The following is a 16,968-nucleotide window of genomic DNA, read 5'->3' on the forward strand; positions in this document are numbered from 1 at the left end:
CCATTGATTATCTATCATTTGTAAACTTGAAGTGGGCTTCAGACAAATAGTTTGACTAAGCCCGAAAAAACGAACCAGTTAAAGTCATGTCTTGATTAAAAACAAAACGAAAGCTTTAGCGAGAAAGAAGAGACCACAAAGTCATGTTTTTATTAAAAAAAAAACAGTCCTGAATAATCCTTTCCACGAGAAAGAAGAGACCAGAAAGTGCTGTCTTTAAAAAAAAAAACAAAAGGTCTCTTCGTCCAAATCGACGATTCTGGAAACACCGAAGAAAATTATCAATCTTACAGATCGTATCAAGAAGGTCAAACGGTTAAGGATGGATGGAGAAGATAAAGGATCAAAGCTTCTGATTTTGATCTTTCAAACGTGCCTCCGCTTGACAATCGAAAAGGTTTTTTTTTCAGATTATAGATTTCTAATATGATCAGATTTTTTTTTATGTGTCTCCTTTGTGATTGAAGCTGGCAATTTTTTATTACAGGACAACAATTGTAGATTAGAGATCCAGGAACATCGGTAATCACTGTCTTTTGCATGTTTATTTTAAAATAACTACGATTCTAAATCATATTAATTTAGTTTGGATTTTTTTTTGTCAACAGTTTGGAGTTTAAATCTCTGTCACATAAATATTTTATAAAGTGGGCTTTCAAGCAAATATCTTTTTGCCCATACGACGAATAACCATATTTTTTGGTAGGAAAAAAGGTTGTTAAGATAAAGACTAATACTACCAAATCTATTTCCTCCTGAATCAGTTTTGCGGATCAAAGTTATTAGGGTTCTTTGAATCAGCTTTGCGGATAAAAGATGGTTGAGTTCGTTTATGGTCTCATAAAGCATCTGACTCATACTTTATCACAGGTAAAAGGATGATCAAGATTTCAAAGTATTTCCTTACAATTTGTTCTTGATACTTTTAACAATACTATTTCACTATTTTGCTATAGATCGACACTACAATTACAAAGGAGATAAATCTTTACTATTACAAAGAGTCTAATTTGAGAGAATTTCTAGCTACCGTCCATAGACACTGCTATTCCCTTTCCATGTCAGGTAATTTAGCATCTCTGTTGCTTTTCAAATCGGTAAAGAATTAAAAAAGATACTGAAATGAGGTTATTTGTTGGTTGAATGGCCAGGAGTTGGCAAGGTGTGCTAAAGGATGAAGATACATGTATTTTTTACACAATACTCTACATTCAGTAATCCAGTAGGGTGGAAAGCGTTTCCAGAGCACCTTTTTTTAATGATGAAGATAAGTTATTGTTTTGTTCAAGTATCTTAAACACTCGATGTTAGTAAACAGTATGTAAAAGACTTATAGATAAGTACTTCAACTTAGATGTTCCTCTTTGCTATATACAGGAATTATCTCGCAATATGCTACAAATACAACTTCTTTGCTGGGATGATATGACACAAAGTATGTAGTGATGGACATTGGACTCAGATCGTTCACAGAGGATAAAACACAAAGTAAGTAACACCTCTGACGCTTAGAAGTTAGATATGATAAGTATTAGTACTCTATGATGCTATTGCTCGATATTGACATAGACATTATAATAGAATTATATAGTTTCTATGCGGCATTTGATAGAAGAATAAACAACCATAGATGGTCACTCTGTAAAACGTAAATTGTAATTCAATGCTCAAAACTTTTCCTAAAGTTCCAGAGCATTTATTTTGTAGCGCAATCAAACACGTAAAGTTGTGAAATAAAATCAAGTCTCTTCATAAAAAACATCAATATATAGTCTTTAAACTTCTAAAATTAGAGATTTTGGAAAATCTCTTTAAAAACAATATTCTTGGTTTGTTTCTGAGGCTTTCCATCCTCGTCAACAATCAAGATTTTCAAACCTTTTTTGGATGTGACTCTCGATATAGCAACATAGAGTTGCCCGTGAGAAAAAACTGGTCTAGGTAGAAATATTCCAACTTCTGAGAGAGACTGTCCTTGACTTTTATTAATGGTAATAGCAAAGGCCACAGCAATTGGCAGTTGCCTTCTTCTCATCTTGAATGGCAACTTCTTGTCTGAAGGTGTAATAGACAATCTAGGAAGCAGTATAATTTTCCCAACTTGAGTTCCTGTAATAACTCTGGCCTTCACACAAAATTCATACATATCTATAATCTGCAACCTTGTCCCATTCATCAGTCCTCCATCATGATCAATATTTCTCAACAACATCACAGGGCATCCAATCTTCAACCGGAGATTATGATTTGGTAAACCTGATGCTTTGATAGTGTTGAGAAATTCTGGAGTGAGAGCCTGATCATTGACAGATCCTGTATCAGATGGATCAATGCTGTCCGAGCTTAAATAAATTCTTTCATCTCCTGCAATACAGACAACAATTTAGTTAATCATAACAATCAACCTACAAAATCTCTCGATTTAAAAAATAGAATAATTTAGGTACCTTCAAGTTCGTCTAACATATGCTGGTTGATCTGGTTCACATCCTCATTTGTAGGGCATAGAATAGCTCTTTCTTGAAAAAAATTGGGGTCTTTGTTCTGTTGTAGAGTTGTTGCATCTCCATATATTTCTTTGCTTATTGATGCTATTGGATCATCTGAATCTTTAATAAGAAACTCATCTGGAATAGTGATTAGTGCATCACCATCGTTAGGTTCACCAGCTAATCCATCTCCCACATCCAAAATCCATTGAGAAAACAGTTCCAATTCTCTTAACTCTTCGGTAGTCATATCAGTGGATAGCAGCCTCATATTCTTTGTTAGTTTCAGCACCTTGCAGTGTTTCCAGAGATATGATGAATTTAGAGACTCTAAGACTATTTCAGCCCTCGATGCACTGTGAATAACAGGCAATATTTGCCTAAAATCCCCACCAAAAACAACAACTTTTCCTGCAAATGGCTTCTTCTCTGCACTTCTCATAATGTCTGCTAGACTCCTATCCAATGACTCAAAACAGTGTCTACTCATCATTGGTGCTTCGTCCCAAATGATAAGAGATGCTTCTTTCACCAAATCAGCAGCATCTGTCCCTGGTGTAAGATTGCACAGAGAAAACTCATCAGGATTGATTGGTATACCGAATCTTGAATGTGCAGTTCTTCCTCCTTGTAACAGAAGTGAAGCAATACCACTTGAAGCAACATTCAAAACAATATCTCCTCTGGATCTAATAGCAGCAGATAATAACCTCCATAGAAACGTTTTTCCTGTTCCACCAAATCCATATACAAAGAAAACTCCTCCTTTTTTTTCTAAAACAGCATCCATGATCTCTTCATATATCTTCTTTTGCTTGTCCGTTAACTTTAAAAAGTCTGTATCGTGTGCATTTCTTAACACTTGTCGGTCATATCTCAGCTCATCCATTATCAACACGTTTTGAGAAGCATTAACATCGCGGGAGGGTTTTGGCATAGACTTCCAGTTACATAACGAAGTTCCATTACTTCTCAGAATCTTCTCAATCTCAATAAGGGCACCTTCTTTTTTTTCAGCATCAGTCAGACACAATCCTGTTTTTGAAAATAGCAAAAAAAATAAGAACAGTATATATGTATATATATATATATATAGTGTTAAAAAATAAGTATAATCGTATTGTTTAAGGTTACCTGGTCTGTTAAACTGGTTTCTTTGATTATACTGAACATCTTCGGAAAGAATCTCCCATGTCTCCTCCCAAACTCTTTCTGGTTTTGATAAACTATTTGACATAAGCATGACAGTAAAAGCATGTCGCATAGAGTAAGCAGAACTTGAGAAGCTTGACCTGATTAAATCATCTATATATTCTTGATCATCTGCTAATAAACCCCTTGCAAAACATGCCTCTTTATAAGAAGGGTAAAGGACATTTTTATATGTTTTGATGTCATCGAAGCAGGTTGGTCCTCGAACAATATTAAGCAGGACACGCAAATAATAAGCTTCTTCTATACTAATCGGTGCATAATTAATTCTCCCAATACTGAAACCTCTTTTTCTGTCTTTCCACTTCCTCTCCTTTTTGTCCCAAATAAATCTCGTAGGAATTTCTGCTAAAGTAAGCGTCCTAGCGATAGCACTAACCTTGTTCAGCTCAAACCAGCCTAAGAACATTGTGTTTCGAATCAACACACGACTTGTTACTTTCTCAAAAGTGTCGTCATCCTTGAATACAATTATTTGCTTTCCTGGCAAATGGAATGAAATCTTCTCCACTGGTATTGATCTGTAATGAATTGGAAACTTCAAAATTCTCCATGAACCTTCACATGCAGATACATATCTGAAATAAAAAAAGAGTGATCCATAAACAGAAAACCAAATTCTATAACTAAGTATATAAATGTATCAAATGCGAGATATCAATATACCTGCCCTTGAAAAAGTCTTTAATTTCATTTTTATTCTCTTCTTTTGCTTTCTGGTTGTTCACATTGTTCTCCAAATCTCCTTTTGTTGGCGGCTCAACAGTGATAGTCATCTTGTCCTGACCCTTATTGATATACTTGAATAAGTATTTGATAGACCCAGATTGATTGCACCACTCCACATTAATATGAGCTCTGTACCGAAGAGATAGTTCCTTGTTATAGGGTATCACATATCTGTTGTCGCACTTGAAACCATATTTATCAACAAAACGATCATTATCCCGTCTCATATAAACTGGGAACCCTTCTTTGTTTACTGTCGTTCTGTCTACATGCGCTTTCGGAAACAGCTTAGAACACTTGCCATTCTCCATACACGGTGAATTCGGATTAATAATTCCACAAGGACCATGAATCATCGTGTCTTTCACCACTTCATAAAGCGCTGACTCTTTGGATTTGTCTGGAATCTCTGCTGAAATTATCTTGTCAATGTGGTCAGTCGTAGGGAATTTAGAACTGGGATGCATGAATAACAATATATGAGCATGCGGTAGACCACGCTTTTGGAACTCAACAGTATACATAGCTGCATAATAAGATAAATAAAATCTTCAGTTTATTACTTAAAAGTGTTAAAATGAAACATGATTGATTTAAAAAAAACTTACATGCAACAGTTTTTCCCAAGATCTCATTATCGGTTAAATCCTCCATTAGAGAATCTAACTTCATTTTGAATATTCGGCAAGCAATTTCTGGTCTATCCTCTGACTTCAATTTCCGTTCAGACAAATATCTAGTAATCTCCGGCCATTTTGGATTGCATGTAAATGTGATGAAAAGATCTGGAAAACCAAAATGTCTACAAATGGCCATTGCATCCAGATAGTTATTTTTCATGTACCTTGGACCTCCGGTAAAGGAAGCTGGCAGAATAAATCGGTTTCCTTGTTGACTCATATCTGTTCTGCCTTGGTTCTCAGCCTGCTTGATTGAGTCATAGCCGTCAGACCTCAAACATACTTGATTTTGCCTCAAATAACTCAATCTGTTAGTCTCAATGGTAGTGAATGCATCAACCAAAAATTGCTGGAACAATCTTTTTGAATGCAGCAGCGTTTGACACTCTCCATCTCTTTCAAACAGTCGATAGCAAAACCACTGTCTCATACTAATGTGATCCCTCTTTAGCTTCTCTGTAGCTGGTGTGGCTCTCTTTTTTATTCCCAGTCTGAAACCATCTTCGCCATAAGTAAAAATGAGCGGATACTGAAGTGCGAGATAAGACGGATGTATCTCACTTATTCTCTTAAGCCAACCAGTTTGTTTCTCTTGCAAAACAATATCACGCTTGTCCATCTCTAAATTAAAGTCACCAGGGATCAAACCAGCTACCTCTGACGCAGTTGGAGTATCATATGTCCTTCCATCTTTTTCACGATTGCTCACAATCCTCATATGGAACTTTGCAGCTCCTGAACTTCCAAAACGTTCCCTTGCAGACCGAAATTGCTTCACATAGGGATTAACATCGTCCAGCATATTTATAATAAGCTCGATAATTTTCTTCCTCAAATTATGCTTTTTTGCCTTGTCTGCAGCTTTCTTGTACTTACTGTAAACATAAATTGTAAAATTAATTCACCAAATAAAACCTTTTTATTAAAATAATCACTATTTCAATAAAGGTATAGGGGTTATACCTCATAACAGAATCTCTATCATCAACCTCTCTTTCATTGTCAACAATGTACAATTGTGAAAACTTTGCAGAATCACCTTCATCTGGTTTCATACTACCCATCAAGTGCATGTTTTCCCCATGTAGTTGAAACGGTTGAGGTCCATGTCGTTTTGGCATCGAGCGATCAACTTTTCCACCAAGAGAAGTAAAAGCAAAGAGCATATTAATTGCTCTTATATTTTCTTGGTAATACTTGCTCATGTCATCATCACCGAACAATAGTCTCTGTATAAGCAAGGGGCTTTCTTTTAAAAGAGGCAACTTAACTTGTCCCTGGCCACAACAAAGAGAGAAAACTGGCTTCTTCTTTGTTCTTTTCTTCCTTTCAAGGCGCTCACCATACCACATTTTGGCATTACAATAGTCACATTTGAAAGTAGGATTACCCTCGTCAACATACTCTACACAATATATAGACATGGATGTTCAATATCAGTAATACTTAACTCTTTAAAAATCATAATATTATAACTCTCACCAATTGTTTTTATGATAGGTTGTGAATTCGGAGTTTTTTTGGTTTTCCCCTTGCTTTCGCAGATCTTTCTAATCCTTGACATCATAGATTCAATGTTTGCTTTCTCTGATACAGCATCTCTATATAAACATTTAACTGGTTCGGAATTATCCACGAGTTTATCACTTTCTTGACTGCTTAAGTCGTAAAATTGATCATCTCGTCCTTCAGATGGAACTGCAACATATAATTTCAATAAAAAAATATAATAATTGTTTGTTCATATATTACATGATTGAGTGGAGATATATACCTTCAGGGAAGCTGTTATCATCAATGTTATACCCAACATGTGATGGATATGTTACTTTGGAGTAATTATTTCCAGTTACAACCGTCTGCATTAGTTTAGGAGTAGACCTGGCATCATCTTTTCTTAACACACTGTTGCGCTGCTTAGTACCAGATTGTAACACTGTTTTTCTCTGTGCTATTTGATCATTCACTGGTTTCCATAAGACATATTTATTATTCAATCATTATGTAAAAGTTAACCAACTAAAAATTAACTGAAAGTAGCAACATATACCTCTCAAATCTCGGTAAAATTTGTTCCTCTTTGAAGGTGGATATTTTGTTGTATTTAGCTGATCTGCATACAAAAAATTGACAATTCTTTTACATACCAGAAAATTATGATTTATATATACACAACCAAAAGTATAAATTTTTCATAACCCTTACTTTCGCAGTGCATATATGTTCGATCCGACATATGACCAGCTGCTGACTGATATACATTTTGAACCTTACTCCCAGAAAAGTTTTGAAGATCTCCTAAGATCCTTCCAAATATTGAGGCCAATGGTATAGTGGTTCTAGATATGTCCATCCTTGTGTTAACTTTCACAGTTCCAGAATAAGCATTCAGATTTCTCTTTCTTTTATTAGAGTTATATCCAGAAGTAGACACCACTTCGATTCCAGCTTTTGTGTTGGTTGCTAAACATCATAAATAATAATATGTTGTTAATATAAATATAATGTGTATCACAAACTGGATTTAGTATATCTGATATAACGATTCTTACTAAACACTTTGTTGCGATTATTGATTCTCTTTGTAGCTGGAACATTAGATGTATTTGTTTTCTCTGTAAGGAAAAAAATAACAGAGATCAAATGATGTTTCAATATGAACACTGACTATCGTTCTTACTTTTGCAGGGAACATCTTGTGGAGGAGGGATAGATGTAGAGCGTTTCAGAGACCCGCCCAAATCCTTTTTCATAGGTAAGTTAGTCAAATCCCTTAAGACCCTGCCTGAAGATGATTGAAGTTTAGACATAGCAGTAGGTGTGTGCACTGCGTTAGCTTTTTCAGAATCATCAATACTGTTGCCTTCCATTGTTATATGTAATCGAGTGTTATCTTCTTCCATGTTAAATGGAAAAATGAACAATACAGGAAACACGACAGTATTAGGTTAGCTATGGCGTTTTTTTTGTTGTTTAGATTCTGTGTAGATGCTGTTTAGATTTACCATTAAATGGGAAATTAAAATATTATCAATATTCAATATTATGCTCGGCAATTCATAGATGTAGGATTATATGTTACGCACTTCTGTAATCTACATATAACAATATTGAATATAATATAATCTGCTAATCACATATTTGGATTTTACAGTTAGGATGTATGGCTAAACTTCAATATAAAAGAGGAGCAGCAAGACATGATACGCACACAAAAGGTATGAAACGAAAATCAAACTATACTATTAGAAATCGATTAGGAATGGGTAATATTATGGATAGTTAGGAGATTGGGAATGAATGCTGATTGATGATTGCTAAAAACTGCATTGGCACACTCTAAATATAAGTAATTTTTTTATAATTAACATCATTAAAAAATAGAATTTTTATTCATTTCAGAGATGCCAGATAAAATAAAAGGGTACAAAAAAGAAATTAAAAAAACAAATTAAAAGAAGCAAAAACATAAGCTGAATTAAAACGCAAAAAAGCTGGACCTAGATAAGATATGAAAATTCAGAATCAAATCAGCCACTTTCGTTAATCTTAAACACATTTGTGCATTGCTTCTTTCTTGAAGTAGTTGAATTCTGGTGCAGGGACTTGGTTCTTTTCCACAAAATATCTTTGAGACCCCAAACTTTCATGGCTTCGATTTTTTCAAGTCCAGAAGAATCGTTGTTTTCATCAACTGAAATGCCAAATCCATAAGATTTACCAACGATTTCCACAATCTCAGGTGGTAACATTGCTTGAATTTCAACCTGTTAAATATAGTTACACTAATTTTATTACCAGATAGTAAAAAATAAATATTCATTTTAGGTAGCTTCTAGAAAAAGTAATATATCACCTTCTCCAATAAGCCTTTCACGACTTTTGCTGCCGAAATTTTCACAATAGATGTTGCAACAGAGTCTAAAAGAGTGAATTTTGTCTCACCGGTCTGATCCTGCACAAGCAATTCTAACTTGTACCTGGATATAAAGGATCAGCAGAATATTTATATAATGACAATACGTTATAATTAATTATATGTTATGTAAGGTTTAAAAGAAAAAATATAACCTTGGTGTAACCTTTGTAACAATACGCTGACAAAATTCACACCACCAGCTTGGCACCTCTGGTTCATCAAATAAAATAGTTGGTTTGATAACCTTATTTTGGCAGTCAGCACAAGCATAATAATACCATCCATTAATGGTATCAACAGCATAAACAGAACAAATAACTCTGTAATTTCCACCCTACAAACAACACAAAATAAGGTTATAAAATTGATAATAAATAATAAATGATATTTCATAATGAAGCAAACCTTATCACAGTATTTCATCTCTTGAATTGTTCTGAATGGATATTGCGACCATTTCTGGCGCTTCTCATGGATCACAATCTTCTCATTTATATGTTCACACATTTCAACGGTGGTAGCATCACCCTGAAACCTAAAAGAAAATACAGCAACAATCAAATGGTGTAATGCAGTAAATACTGAATTTTATAATAGAATTAACTCACTTCTGTCTAAGTGCTTTAGCTTCTTTGATATCTGGATTGATCAACACCAATGTAGAATCAAATGCATTGGTTACTTTCCACTCTCCTGAAAGTCAAATAAAACATATATAAAAACGTTTTAACAAAGAGCTAACCACACGCCAACTATAGGAATGTAAATAAAAATAAATAATATCTTTATACCTTTGTAGTTAAAGACTCTAGCAAATCTGATTAAACATATATCTCCACTGTTGGATTGTTTGACTTTTTGGGAAAAGATCTCAGCTGATTTACCGGTAATGCAACATTGGATGCGTTGGTTTCTAATATTTTAGTTTAAAAAAAAATAGATTTAACAATAATAGATAACATACTGTTTAAACTAAAGTAACTAAACTTACTTGATATCTCTTAGATTAAACTCCACTTTGGTCACTTCTTTTCTTTCAAATTTAACAATATTTTGACCACGAAAGTCTAAGACTTCGCCAATCACATCTGTTATGGAAAAAGATTTGTTATTTTACAGTTAATATAAATAGACAAAATTCAAAAAAATCAAGTGCGACACCAAAATATAACTTACCAATAAGAAAACGCTCATCACAGAAACCATTTTTAATGTTGTCAAAATCATGTAGATGGATGAACATATTGTTGCATGTGAGATTACCATCGGTAATTGAAGTTTGCTCCATGAACTCCATTTTGTAAACATGTTTGGTAGGTCGGTTAAGTCCAGATGCTGGATGTAATGTAAAGTTAGTAATAACTTTCCATTCTACAACACCACATTGTCTCTCCACTCGTTGAAGTAGTTCTTGTTTGCAACTGGCATGGATTTTGACACCCTAACACATGTAAACAAAAAATATCTTTAATAATTAATATTTTCAAAAATACAACAGTATAATAATAGAGTGTTTGACTATATTTTCTCACATTTATGTCTGTTAACACCATCTCAAGAGAAGAACCAAATTGGTGACTGAATGAAATCCACGTATGAAGCACTTTCACCAAAACACTCCATGAAAATTTGATGGGAGAAACATCGCTTAAACTGCTGATTTTGAAAATGGTATCCATAAGAGAATATCACGTTAGAGAGCTCGGATATTTTGAATGGTTACATTCTGTTGTGTTTTGAGGTGATATTTATATAGCTGAATAATAAGCTAAATTTCAAGAATCGTAACCATATTAAATTAGTTAACAGTTTGGAATATTCTAGAGATATAAAACATTCTGAGATCTCTTTAAGTTACAACAAAAATATATTATTCTAGAAAATCGTTTATAAAGTTGTTTAACTGTCTTTAGATATGATATTTTAATTAGTTTGGATTAGATAGCACTACACCTCCACATATTTTCCTAGTTTGTCGTTGTAAAGTTGTTAAGTTTAGATAAGATATTTTAATTTAGTTTGGATTTCACACCAGTGTTGCTTAGATATGGTGTACAATACAAAACGTTTTAAACATATAACAATCAAGAGATTGTTATCTATTTTAAAATTTGTGACTAAGTGACATATATATGTTTACAAAAAAAGAATATATGAAAAAATAGTTGCATCGACGATTTAGTGTGTATATGTGTGAAGATATGTTAACAATCTCATAAATATATAATCCATATTATTATTGAAAAGATTTTTAAAAATTTGTGTGTATATGATCGTTTCTACTACCATGGTCACGTGAAAGTTAAAAACATATTTCTAAGCATATTTAACAAAAAAAGAAAAATGTTACATCCAACTAATTGTAAATCCATGATCATATAATAATAAATTTATTTTTATTAAAAAGAGAACAAATTATAAGTTTATGATTCAAAAGCTCACTTTTATTTCTAAAAACAGAAGTTAAAAATAAACAAAGCAACATTTATAAGGTGTTGATTCAAAAGATCACACTTATTTTTCTAAACTAAAAAAACCACAAAGTAAATTGAACTTAATTCTTGATCTGCATCTCCTCAACTGATTATTTCTCCATCTTGATACTTTTTCCGCGTTGCCTTTTCGATGTCGAGGTGTGTTCAGGAACATCATCTTTAAGCGCTTGGGATCGCTTAGAAGTTGGTGTTTTTAAAGTCTCAGAACTTTCCTCACCGTCAGTCAGGAGAGATATGTGCTGAAAAATCATAAGTACAGTTATTTATAGAATTTATAAGCAATCAATCATATAGGTTACTAATTTAATAAATAGAATAAAATACATCATCCACAGTGAGGGTGGTATCAAGCGCAGACTTAGTCTCTGAATGTGAAGCAACCATTAGCATATTGCTGATAGACCAAACCTTTGCAACTTTGTAACTTTTAGATCCATAAGCAACATTGTTCTTTTCAATGATAACACCAAACTTATATGTCTTTCCGATAACATCTCTAAGTGACTGGGGCAACATCTCTGGATCTTCAATCTAGAGAAACAATCACGAAATTAGTGCTGTCAATTATGAGAATAGCATAAATATACATTACAATTATGATTTAGAATTTACCTCGTTCAATGATCCTTTAAGGACTTTTTCAGCACTTTCTACTATAATTCCATTTGCAATGGAATCAAGAAGCATGAATTTGGTGGTTCCTGTATCGTCCTTTAGCAGCAGGTGAACCTTAAATCTTAAAAATCAAAAGACAGTTATAGAATGAGTTTACAAAGGACACGATTAATCAAATATTAATGACGCAAAGAAATATATTCACATACTTAGGGGTCACATTAGTAACATTGTCATTGCATTTTTCACACCAAAACAGAGGGGATGCCAATTCCTTCCCAGATGTGATGTATCTTTGATTAACTTTATAAGTTTTAGTGTTGCATATGTCACATCCAAAGTAATACCAACCGAAATCGGTATCTACAGCATAGATTGTACACACAACCTTGCATTTCCCAATCTGAGAAGAATATATAGATTAAAAAACCAAAAAAAAAATAGTTATGAAACCTTAAAATAATTAAAATCAGAGCAAAAAAACAAACCTGTGTAGAAGTCAATAATTCGGCCACGGTTTTATCATCATACTTAGGCCTGGGCATTCGGAGTCCCAATTGGGTTTCGGTTTTATCCAATCGGGTTTTGGTTTTTCGGGTTTATCAAAATTAGCCCCATTCGGATTATATGAAAGTTCGGTTCGGGACCGGTTCGGGTTCTATCGGGTTCGGATCGGGGTTAGTAAATCTTCAAAGAACCGGTACAACCCAATATACTTTCGGGTTCGGGTCCCAATAGGTTTTTCGGTTTAAAAGTACCTGATTTTACCTATTTTATAACCAAAACATGAGTAAAATTGGTTCTTCAGTTTTAAAATACTTGATTTGTACCTATTTTGTAACCAAAACTTAAGTAAAATCGATTCAAAAATAAAGAACATCAACCGTGATCATTCAAAATTAAACGAAAAGTAAACATATTTACTGATAAAAAAAACCAAATAAATAAAAGCATAAAACGAAAATCAAGTTCTCATGAAATGAAAAACATTGTTTAACGGAAAAAAAATCAAAATCTAAATACTTAAATATTCAACGGCCATCTTTAAACATCAACCTTCATGTAATAGAACCACCAATATTCATCTAATAGATAAGTATTTTAGATGTTCAATATTTCTTAGTGTATTTTGGATACATATTAGGAATCGAGATTATGTTTGGTACAAGGTCTTTTCGAGGTTTTGAATGTTTCGGGTTCTATCGGATATCCATTTAGATTCGGGTTCGGTTCGGATAATACCCATAACCCAAAATACCATAAAACAAGATCCATTCGGTATTTACATCGGGTTCGGATCGGTTCGGATTTATTTTTATCGGATCGGATTCGGTTCGGGTTTTCGGGTTCGGTTTATTTGCCCAGCCCTAATCATACTGATCCCAGGTTTCAATTTTGATCACCTTAGTCTCGTGACGAGCCATCTGATTGTTAGGATCGTTGGATTCAACAATTGACATGTTTGCTGTATCACACTTAAACCTGGCCATGTCATTGTTAATTAAAATTTTATTTTAAAATGGTAAGTCATAAAATCTAAAAGAGCTACGTAAAAACGTTAAAGAGTACAAAATAACTAACATTTCTTTCAATGCAGCACTCTCCTCTATTGGTGGATTGATCAATAACTGAGAGGTATCAAAAACATTTGAAATTTGGAGTTTACCTAAAGCAGATATATATATATATATCATTATTTAATAATAAGATAAAAAAGATTAACTTAATTTATTTAAGAACAGTAAAGGATATTTACTTCTAAATGATCCAATTTTTGCAAATCGGATCAAACATACAACCACTCCCAATTGTGCATCTTCTATATATGATTCCAAAGTATCAGCAAAGTTCCCCCAAAGACAACATGGTATGCGTTCATCACTACAAATAAATAGAAAATAGTTAAGTCAAAAATCTTTACGAATCATTAACTATAAAATGTAAACAATTTCATAGGTTATAACTTACTTTATGTCTCTGAGAGTGAATTCGATCTTCTTTTTCTCTTTCCCATTACTACATTGGAGAGTTAACTTTTCTCCAATATCTATGGCTTGCCCCACAACATCTAGATAATACAAAACAAACAATATATTAATAAACAATAACTAAACATACTACAATAAAAAAAAACGTTTTAAAAATATACCAATTAAGAGATTGTTGTCTAGCTGTCCACTCAATATAGTTTCAAACTCAACTAAATCCAGAAACATATCGATATTATTGTATTCGTATGGTTCAATTGAGGTGAACTTCATGAACGACAGCTTATAAGGATGATTGGTAGGTCGGTATCCACCTCCTGCTGGAGTTATCACGAAATTTTCTAGATTTTTCCATTCACCCACACGACAATCCGCACCCAAACTAAGCAAGTAGTTTTTTTTGCAAGATGCTTGAATTTTGTTTCCCTAAAATAATGAAAAACAGAGTTTTATTTAGTAAAACTGTTTTATCATAATTTGTGTATCGTTGGTTTAATATTATATATTCTTCTATCAAAAGCAGATCAAAATCATTTACCTTCTTGTCAGCAAAAATGATTTCCATGGTTTCACCGTATTCAGTGTGTTGTTTCCAGGTATGAAGGACCTTGACTTGGACCCACCATTCAGGCTTGTACGGCCTGATATCGGACAGGTAAGAGAGCTTTGGTGTAGCTTTCATTTTCGAGAAGGTTTGTTTTTTTACTACGGTGTAAGGTTGGGTATGAACAGTATTAGTTTATATAGGAAAGAGTGGAAACAATCACGCCATTCCTGAATTTGGGTTAGTTATAATACAAAATATACTTATCTTTTGATTCTGCCAATATGTTGAGATTTTGTTCGGAGAATATACTTTCATAATATAAATTAGTTGTTATTGTGCGAATTTTCCAAGATACCGCGCCATTTAATTAAGGACAAAATTAGTTTACTATCATTAAATAATAAATATCCATGAATCGTGGAACATCAATCAATATCTTTATTATCATTAATAATAAATATGCAGTGGCAGTCTACTGTAAATACTTTTAAAGTCTAAGGGGATATCAAAAAAAAGGCTGCTGTTTTAATTGTATTGATATTTCGTGTAGAATTAAAATATAAATCCGAGAAATAACCGATTTCTGCCAATTCCATCGAACCAACATCAAACCAAACCCGGGAACATCAAACCAAAACCGGGAATTGGTATTTATTAGTTGTACCGGTACGAAGCTACCATTCTACATTTTCTGCAGGCTTTACACGTGTCAACATATCTGACTGTCTTCTCCCCCTTTGATTTTTTTTCTTTCATTCGATTCCTTAGCTCGTCGATTAGAGACTACCGTCGTTACTTCGCCGCGGATTCTTCACCGGAATCAGGTATTTGATACGTTATCCGGAGAATCTCTTTCATTTTATCTATTCTCTTTCGCAGATGCTTTAGAAGTTAGATTGATCTCAGATCAAAGCTTTCTCTAAAAGCGAATCTCATCTCGTTTCGTTGACCTCCCGATCGATTCTGATACCTTCCGTGATCTTCTTCATCACAGTAGATCTACGTTCTCACAGCTTCGATTCGATTGTTTCTTCCTCCTGATATCTGTTTTGGAACACAATGGTACGAATATTCAATTCGAATGCACTGATTGTAGCTTGTTAACTCTATGAGACTCATTTGATTCATAAACGATCTTTCTCAGGTATATCACTCGAGCTTTGTGGAAGAAGAAGGGATAACAAAGGCGTGTGGCTGTCCTTTGCTTCCTCTCAAGAGCCACATCAAGGGTCCTGCACCTGTTTCAGAACAAGGTATTCATCATCTTCGAATGTAGGAAACGAAAGATCATTTACATGATTGTTGTTTATATATATGCAGATAGGACTGATATAGTGGATGAGGCAATCACGTTCTTCCGCGCGAATGTCTTCTTCACAAACTTTCCTATCAAAAGTCCTGCTGATAAGCTCCTTATTTACTTGACCTTCTACATAAACGTGGCGTTGAAGAGGCTCGAAGGGTGTAGAACACTGGCTGTTGGAACTAAGGCGATTATCAACTTGGGTTTAGAGGATATCCCTGTTCCTGGGGAAACTGGGTTTCCGTTTCCTGGTCTCTTTTCACTTCCTTCGTCCCAGGAAGAAGCAGGTAAATGTTAATAGGTCTGTTTTTGATCCTCACTGGTAACTAACTCTTGAGTCCTCTTGTTTTGTTGGCTTCAAAATGTCAGATCTTTTCAGGAACTATCTGAAGCAGGTTCGAGAGGAGACTAGTGGGAGGCTACTGAGTGTAGCGTATAGAGCTAATGGGACACCGAACAAATGGTGGCTTGCATTCGCCAAGAGGAAATTTATCAACGTGGTTCTCCTCTAAATCTTCATCACTGGTAAGTTTTGAAACAGCTTAGATCCACCTTAATTTGTGTTTTGAGTTAAGACATACCAGTTAGCTTATCTTAGAACAGCCTCAGTCTCTGCATTTCAAGCTTATAAAGCTCTTTTAGTCTGGTTTTTAAATAATGTAACAGTTGTTATTCTTCATTCATTGCAGCTCCATTACAAACGAAGGATTCCCAAGCCATTCGAGATCATGAGCACTTTCGCCTTTAGCTGAAAATTTTGTATTAGAGAAGAAAGGTTTCTCTCTGGGTCTCTATATATACATAGATATACGTAAGACTGTAAGAGTTTGTGACAGACTGACAGTGTAGTATTATTTCATACGACTGTTTGGTGATACAAGGTCAAAGTTACCGAGAAATCGTTTGTTATTACTTTAGATTAGCAGAGATCATGTCCAAAGTATTCATAATATACACAACTTTGTTTGAACCTACCAGGCATTGGTGCACA

The 16,968-nt window shown here is 34.0% G+C and overlaps 5 protein-coding genes across 7 annotated transcripts; 1 reads left to right on the forward strand and 4 right to left on the reverse strand.

Moving 5' to 3' along the window:
• Positions 1–173: 173 nt before the first annotated feature.
• LOC106381974 (actin-related protein 2/3 complex subunit 3) lies at positions 174–16,889 on the forward strand. Of its 3 annotated transcripts, XM_048739873.1 has the most exons (14): positions 174–397; positions 488–522; positions 765–870; positions 957–1,065; positions 1,152–1,488; positions 7,799–7,865; positions 8,265–8,328; positions 14,724–14,782; positions 15,443–15,498; positions 15,669–15,736; positions 15,819–15,927; positions 15,995–16,264; positions 16,347–16,502; positions 16,667–16,889. In XM_048739873.1, the coding sequence occupies exons 10-13, from the start codon at positions 15,734–15,736 to the stop codon at positions 16,487–16,489; spliced, it is 525 nt and encodes a 174-aa protein (XP_048595830.1). In that variant the 5' UTR covers positions 174–397; positions 488–522; positions 765–870; positions 957–1,065; positions 1,152–1,488; positions 7,799–7,865; positions 8,265–8,328; positions 14,724–14,782; positions 15,443–15,498; positions 15,669–15,733; the 3' UTR covers positions 16,490–16,502; positions 16,667–16,889. The 3 variants fall into 3 exon arrangements, with proteins under 3 accessions (XP_048595830.1, XP_048595829.1, XP_022548276.1); XM_048739872.1 differs by lacking the exons at positions 174–397; positions 488–522; positions 765–870; ... (3 more) ...; positions 8,265–8,328; positions 14,724–14,782 and having other exon boundaries at positions 15,442–15,498; positions 15,581–15,736; XM_022692555.2 differs by lacking the exons at positions 174–397; positions 488–522; positions 765–870; ... (3 more) ...; positions 8,265–8,328; positions 14,724–14,782 and having other exon boundaries at positions 15,480–15,498; positions 15,672–15,736.
• Positions 1,511–4,970, reverse strand: LOC125578038. The gene is made up of 3 exons (XM_048740313.1): positions 4,339–4,970; positions 2,448–4,307; positions 1,511–2,364 (listed from the first exon to the last, which is right to left on the reverse strand). The coding sequence occupies exons 1-3, from the start codon at positions 4,952–4,954 to the stop codon at positions 1,790–1,792; spliced, it is 3,051 nt and encodes a 1,016-aa protein (XP_048596270.1). The 5' UTR covers positions 4,955–4,970; the 3' UTR covers positions 1,511–1,789.
• LOC125578039 lies at positions 5,167–7,980 on the reverse strand. The gene is made up of 8 exons (XM_048740314.1): positions 7,791–7,980; positions 7,663–7,725; positions 7,316–7,573; positions 7,161–7,223; positions 6,885–7,076; positions 6,074–6,515; positions 5,275–5,985; positions 5,167–5,215 (listed from the first exon to the last, which is right to left on the reverse strand). Exons 1-8 carry the CDS (start codon positions 7,978–7,980, stop codon positions 5,167–5,169), a joined length of 1,968 nt encoding a protein of 655 aa, XP_048596271.1.
• On the reverse strand, positions 8,641–10,326 carry LOC106378575. Its single transcript, XM_013818685.1, has 8 exons — positions 10,206–10,326; positions 10,021–10,117; positions 9,821–9,942; positions 9,638–9,722; positions 9,435–9,564; positions 9,308–9,363; positions 8,967–9,090; positions 8,641–8,877 (listed from the first exon to the last, which is right to left on the reverse strand). Exons 1-8 carry the CDS (start codon positions 10,324–10,326, stop codon positions 8,641–8,643), a joined length of 972 nt encoding a protein of 323 aa, XP_013674139.1.
• On the reverse strand, positions 11,614–14,809 carry LOC106378574. The gene is made up of 6 exons (XM_048740315.1): positions 14,666–14,809; positions 14,289–14,553; positions 14,108–14,207; positions 12,137–12,260; positions 11,849–12,055; positions 11,614–11,763 (listed from the first exon to the last, which is right to left on the reverse strand). Exons 1-6 carry the CDS (start codon positions 14,807–14,809, stop codon positions 11,614–11,616), a joined length of 990 nt encoding a protein of 329 aa, XP_048596272.1.
• Positions 16,890–16,968: the final 79 nt, after the last annotated feature.

Source organism: Brassica napus, chromosome A9 (assembly GCF_020379485.1).
Source record: "Brassica napus cultivar Da-Ae chromosome A9, Da-Ae, whole genome shotgun sequence".
Lineage (NCBI taxonomy): Eukaryota > Viridiplantae > Streptophyta > Magnoliopsida > Brassicales > Brassicaceae > Brassica > Brassica napus.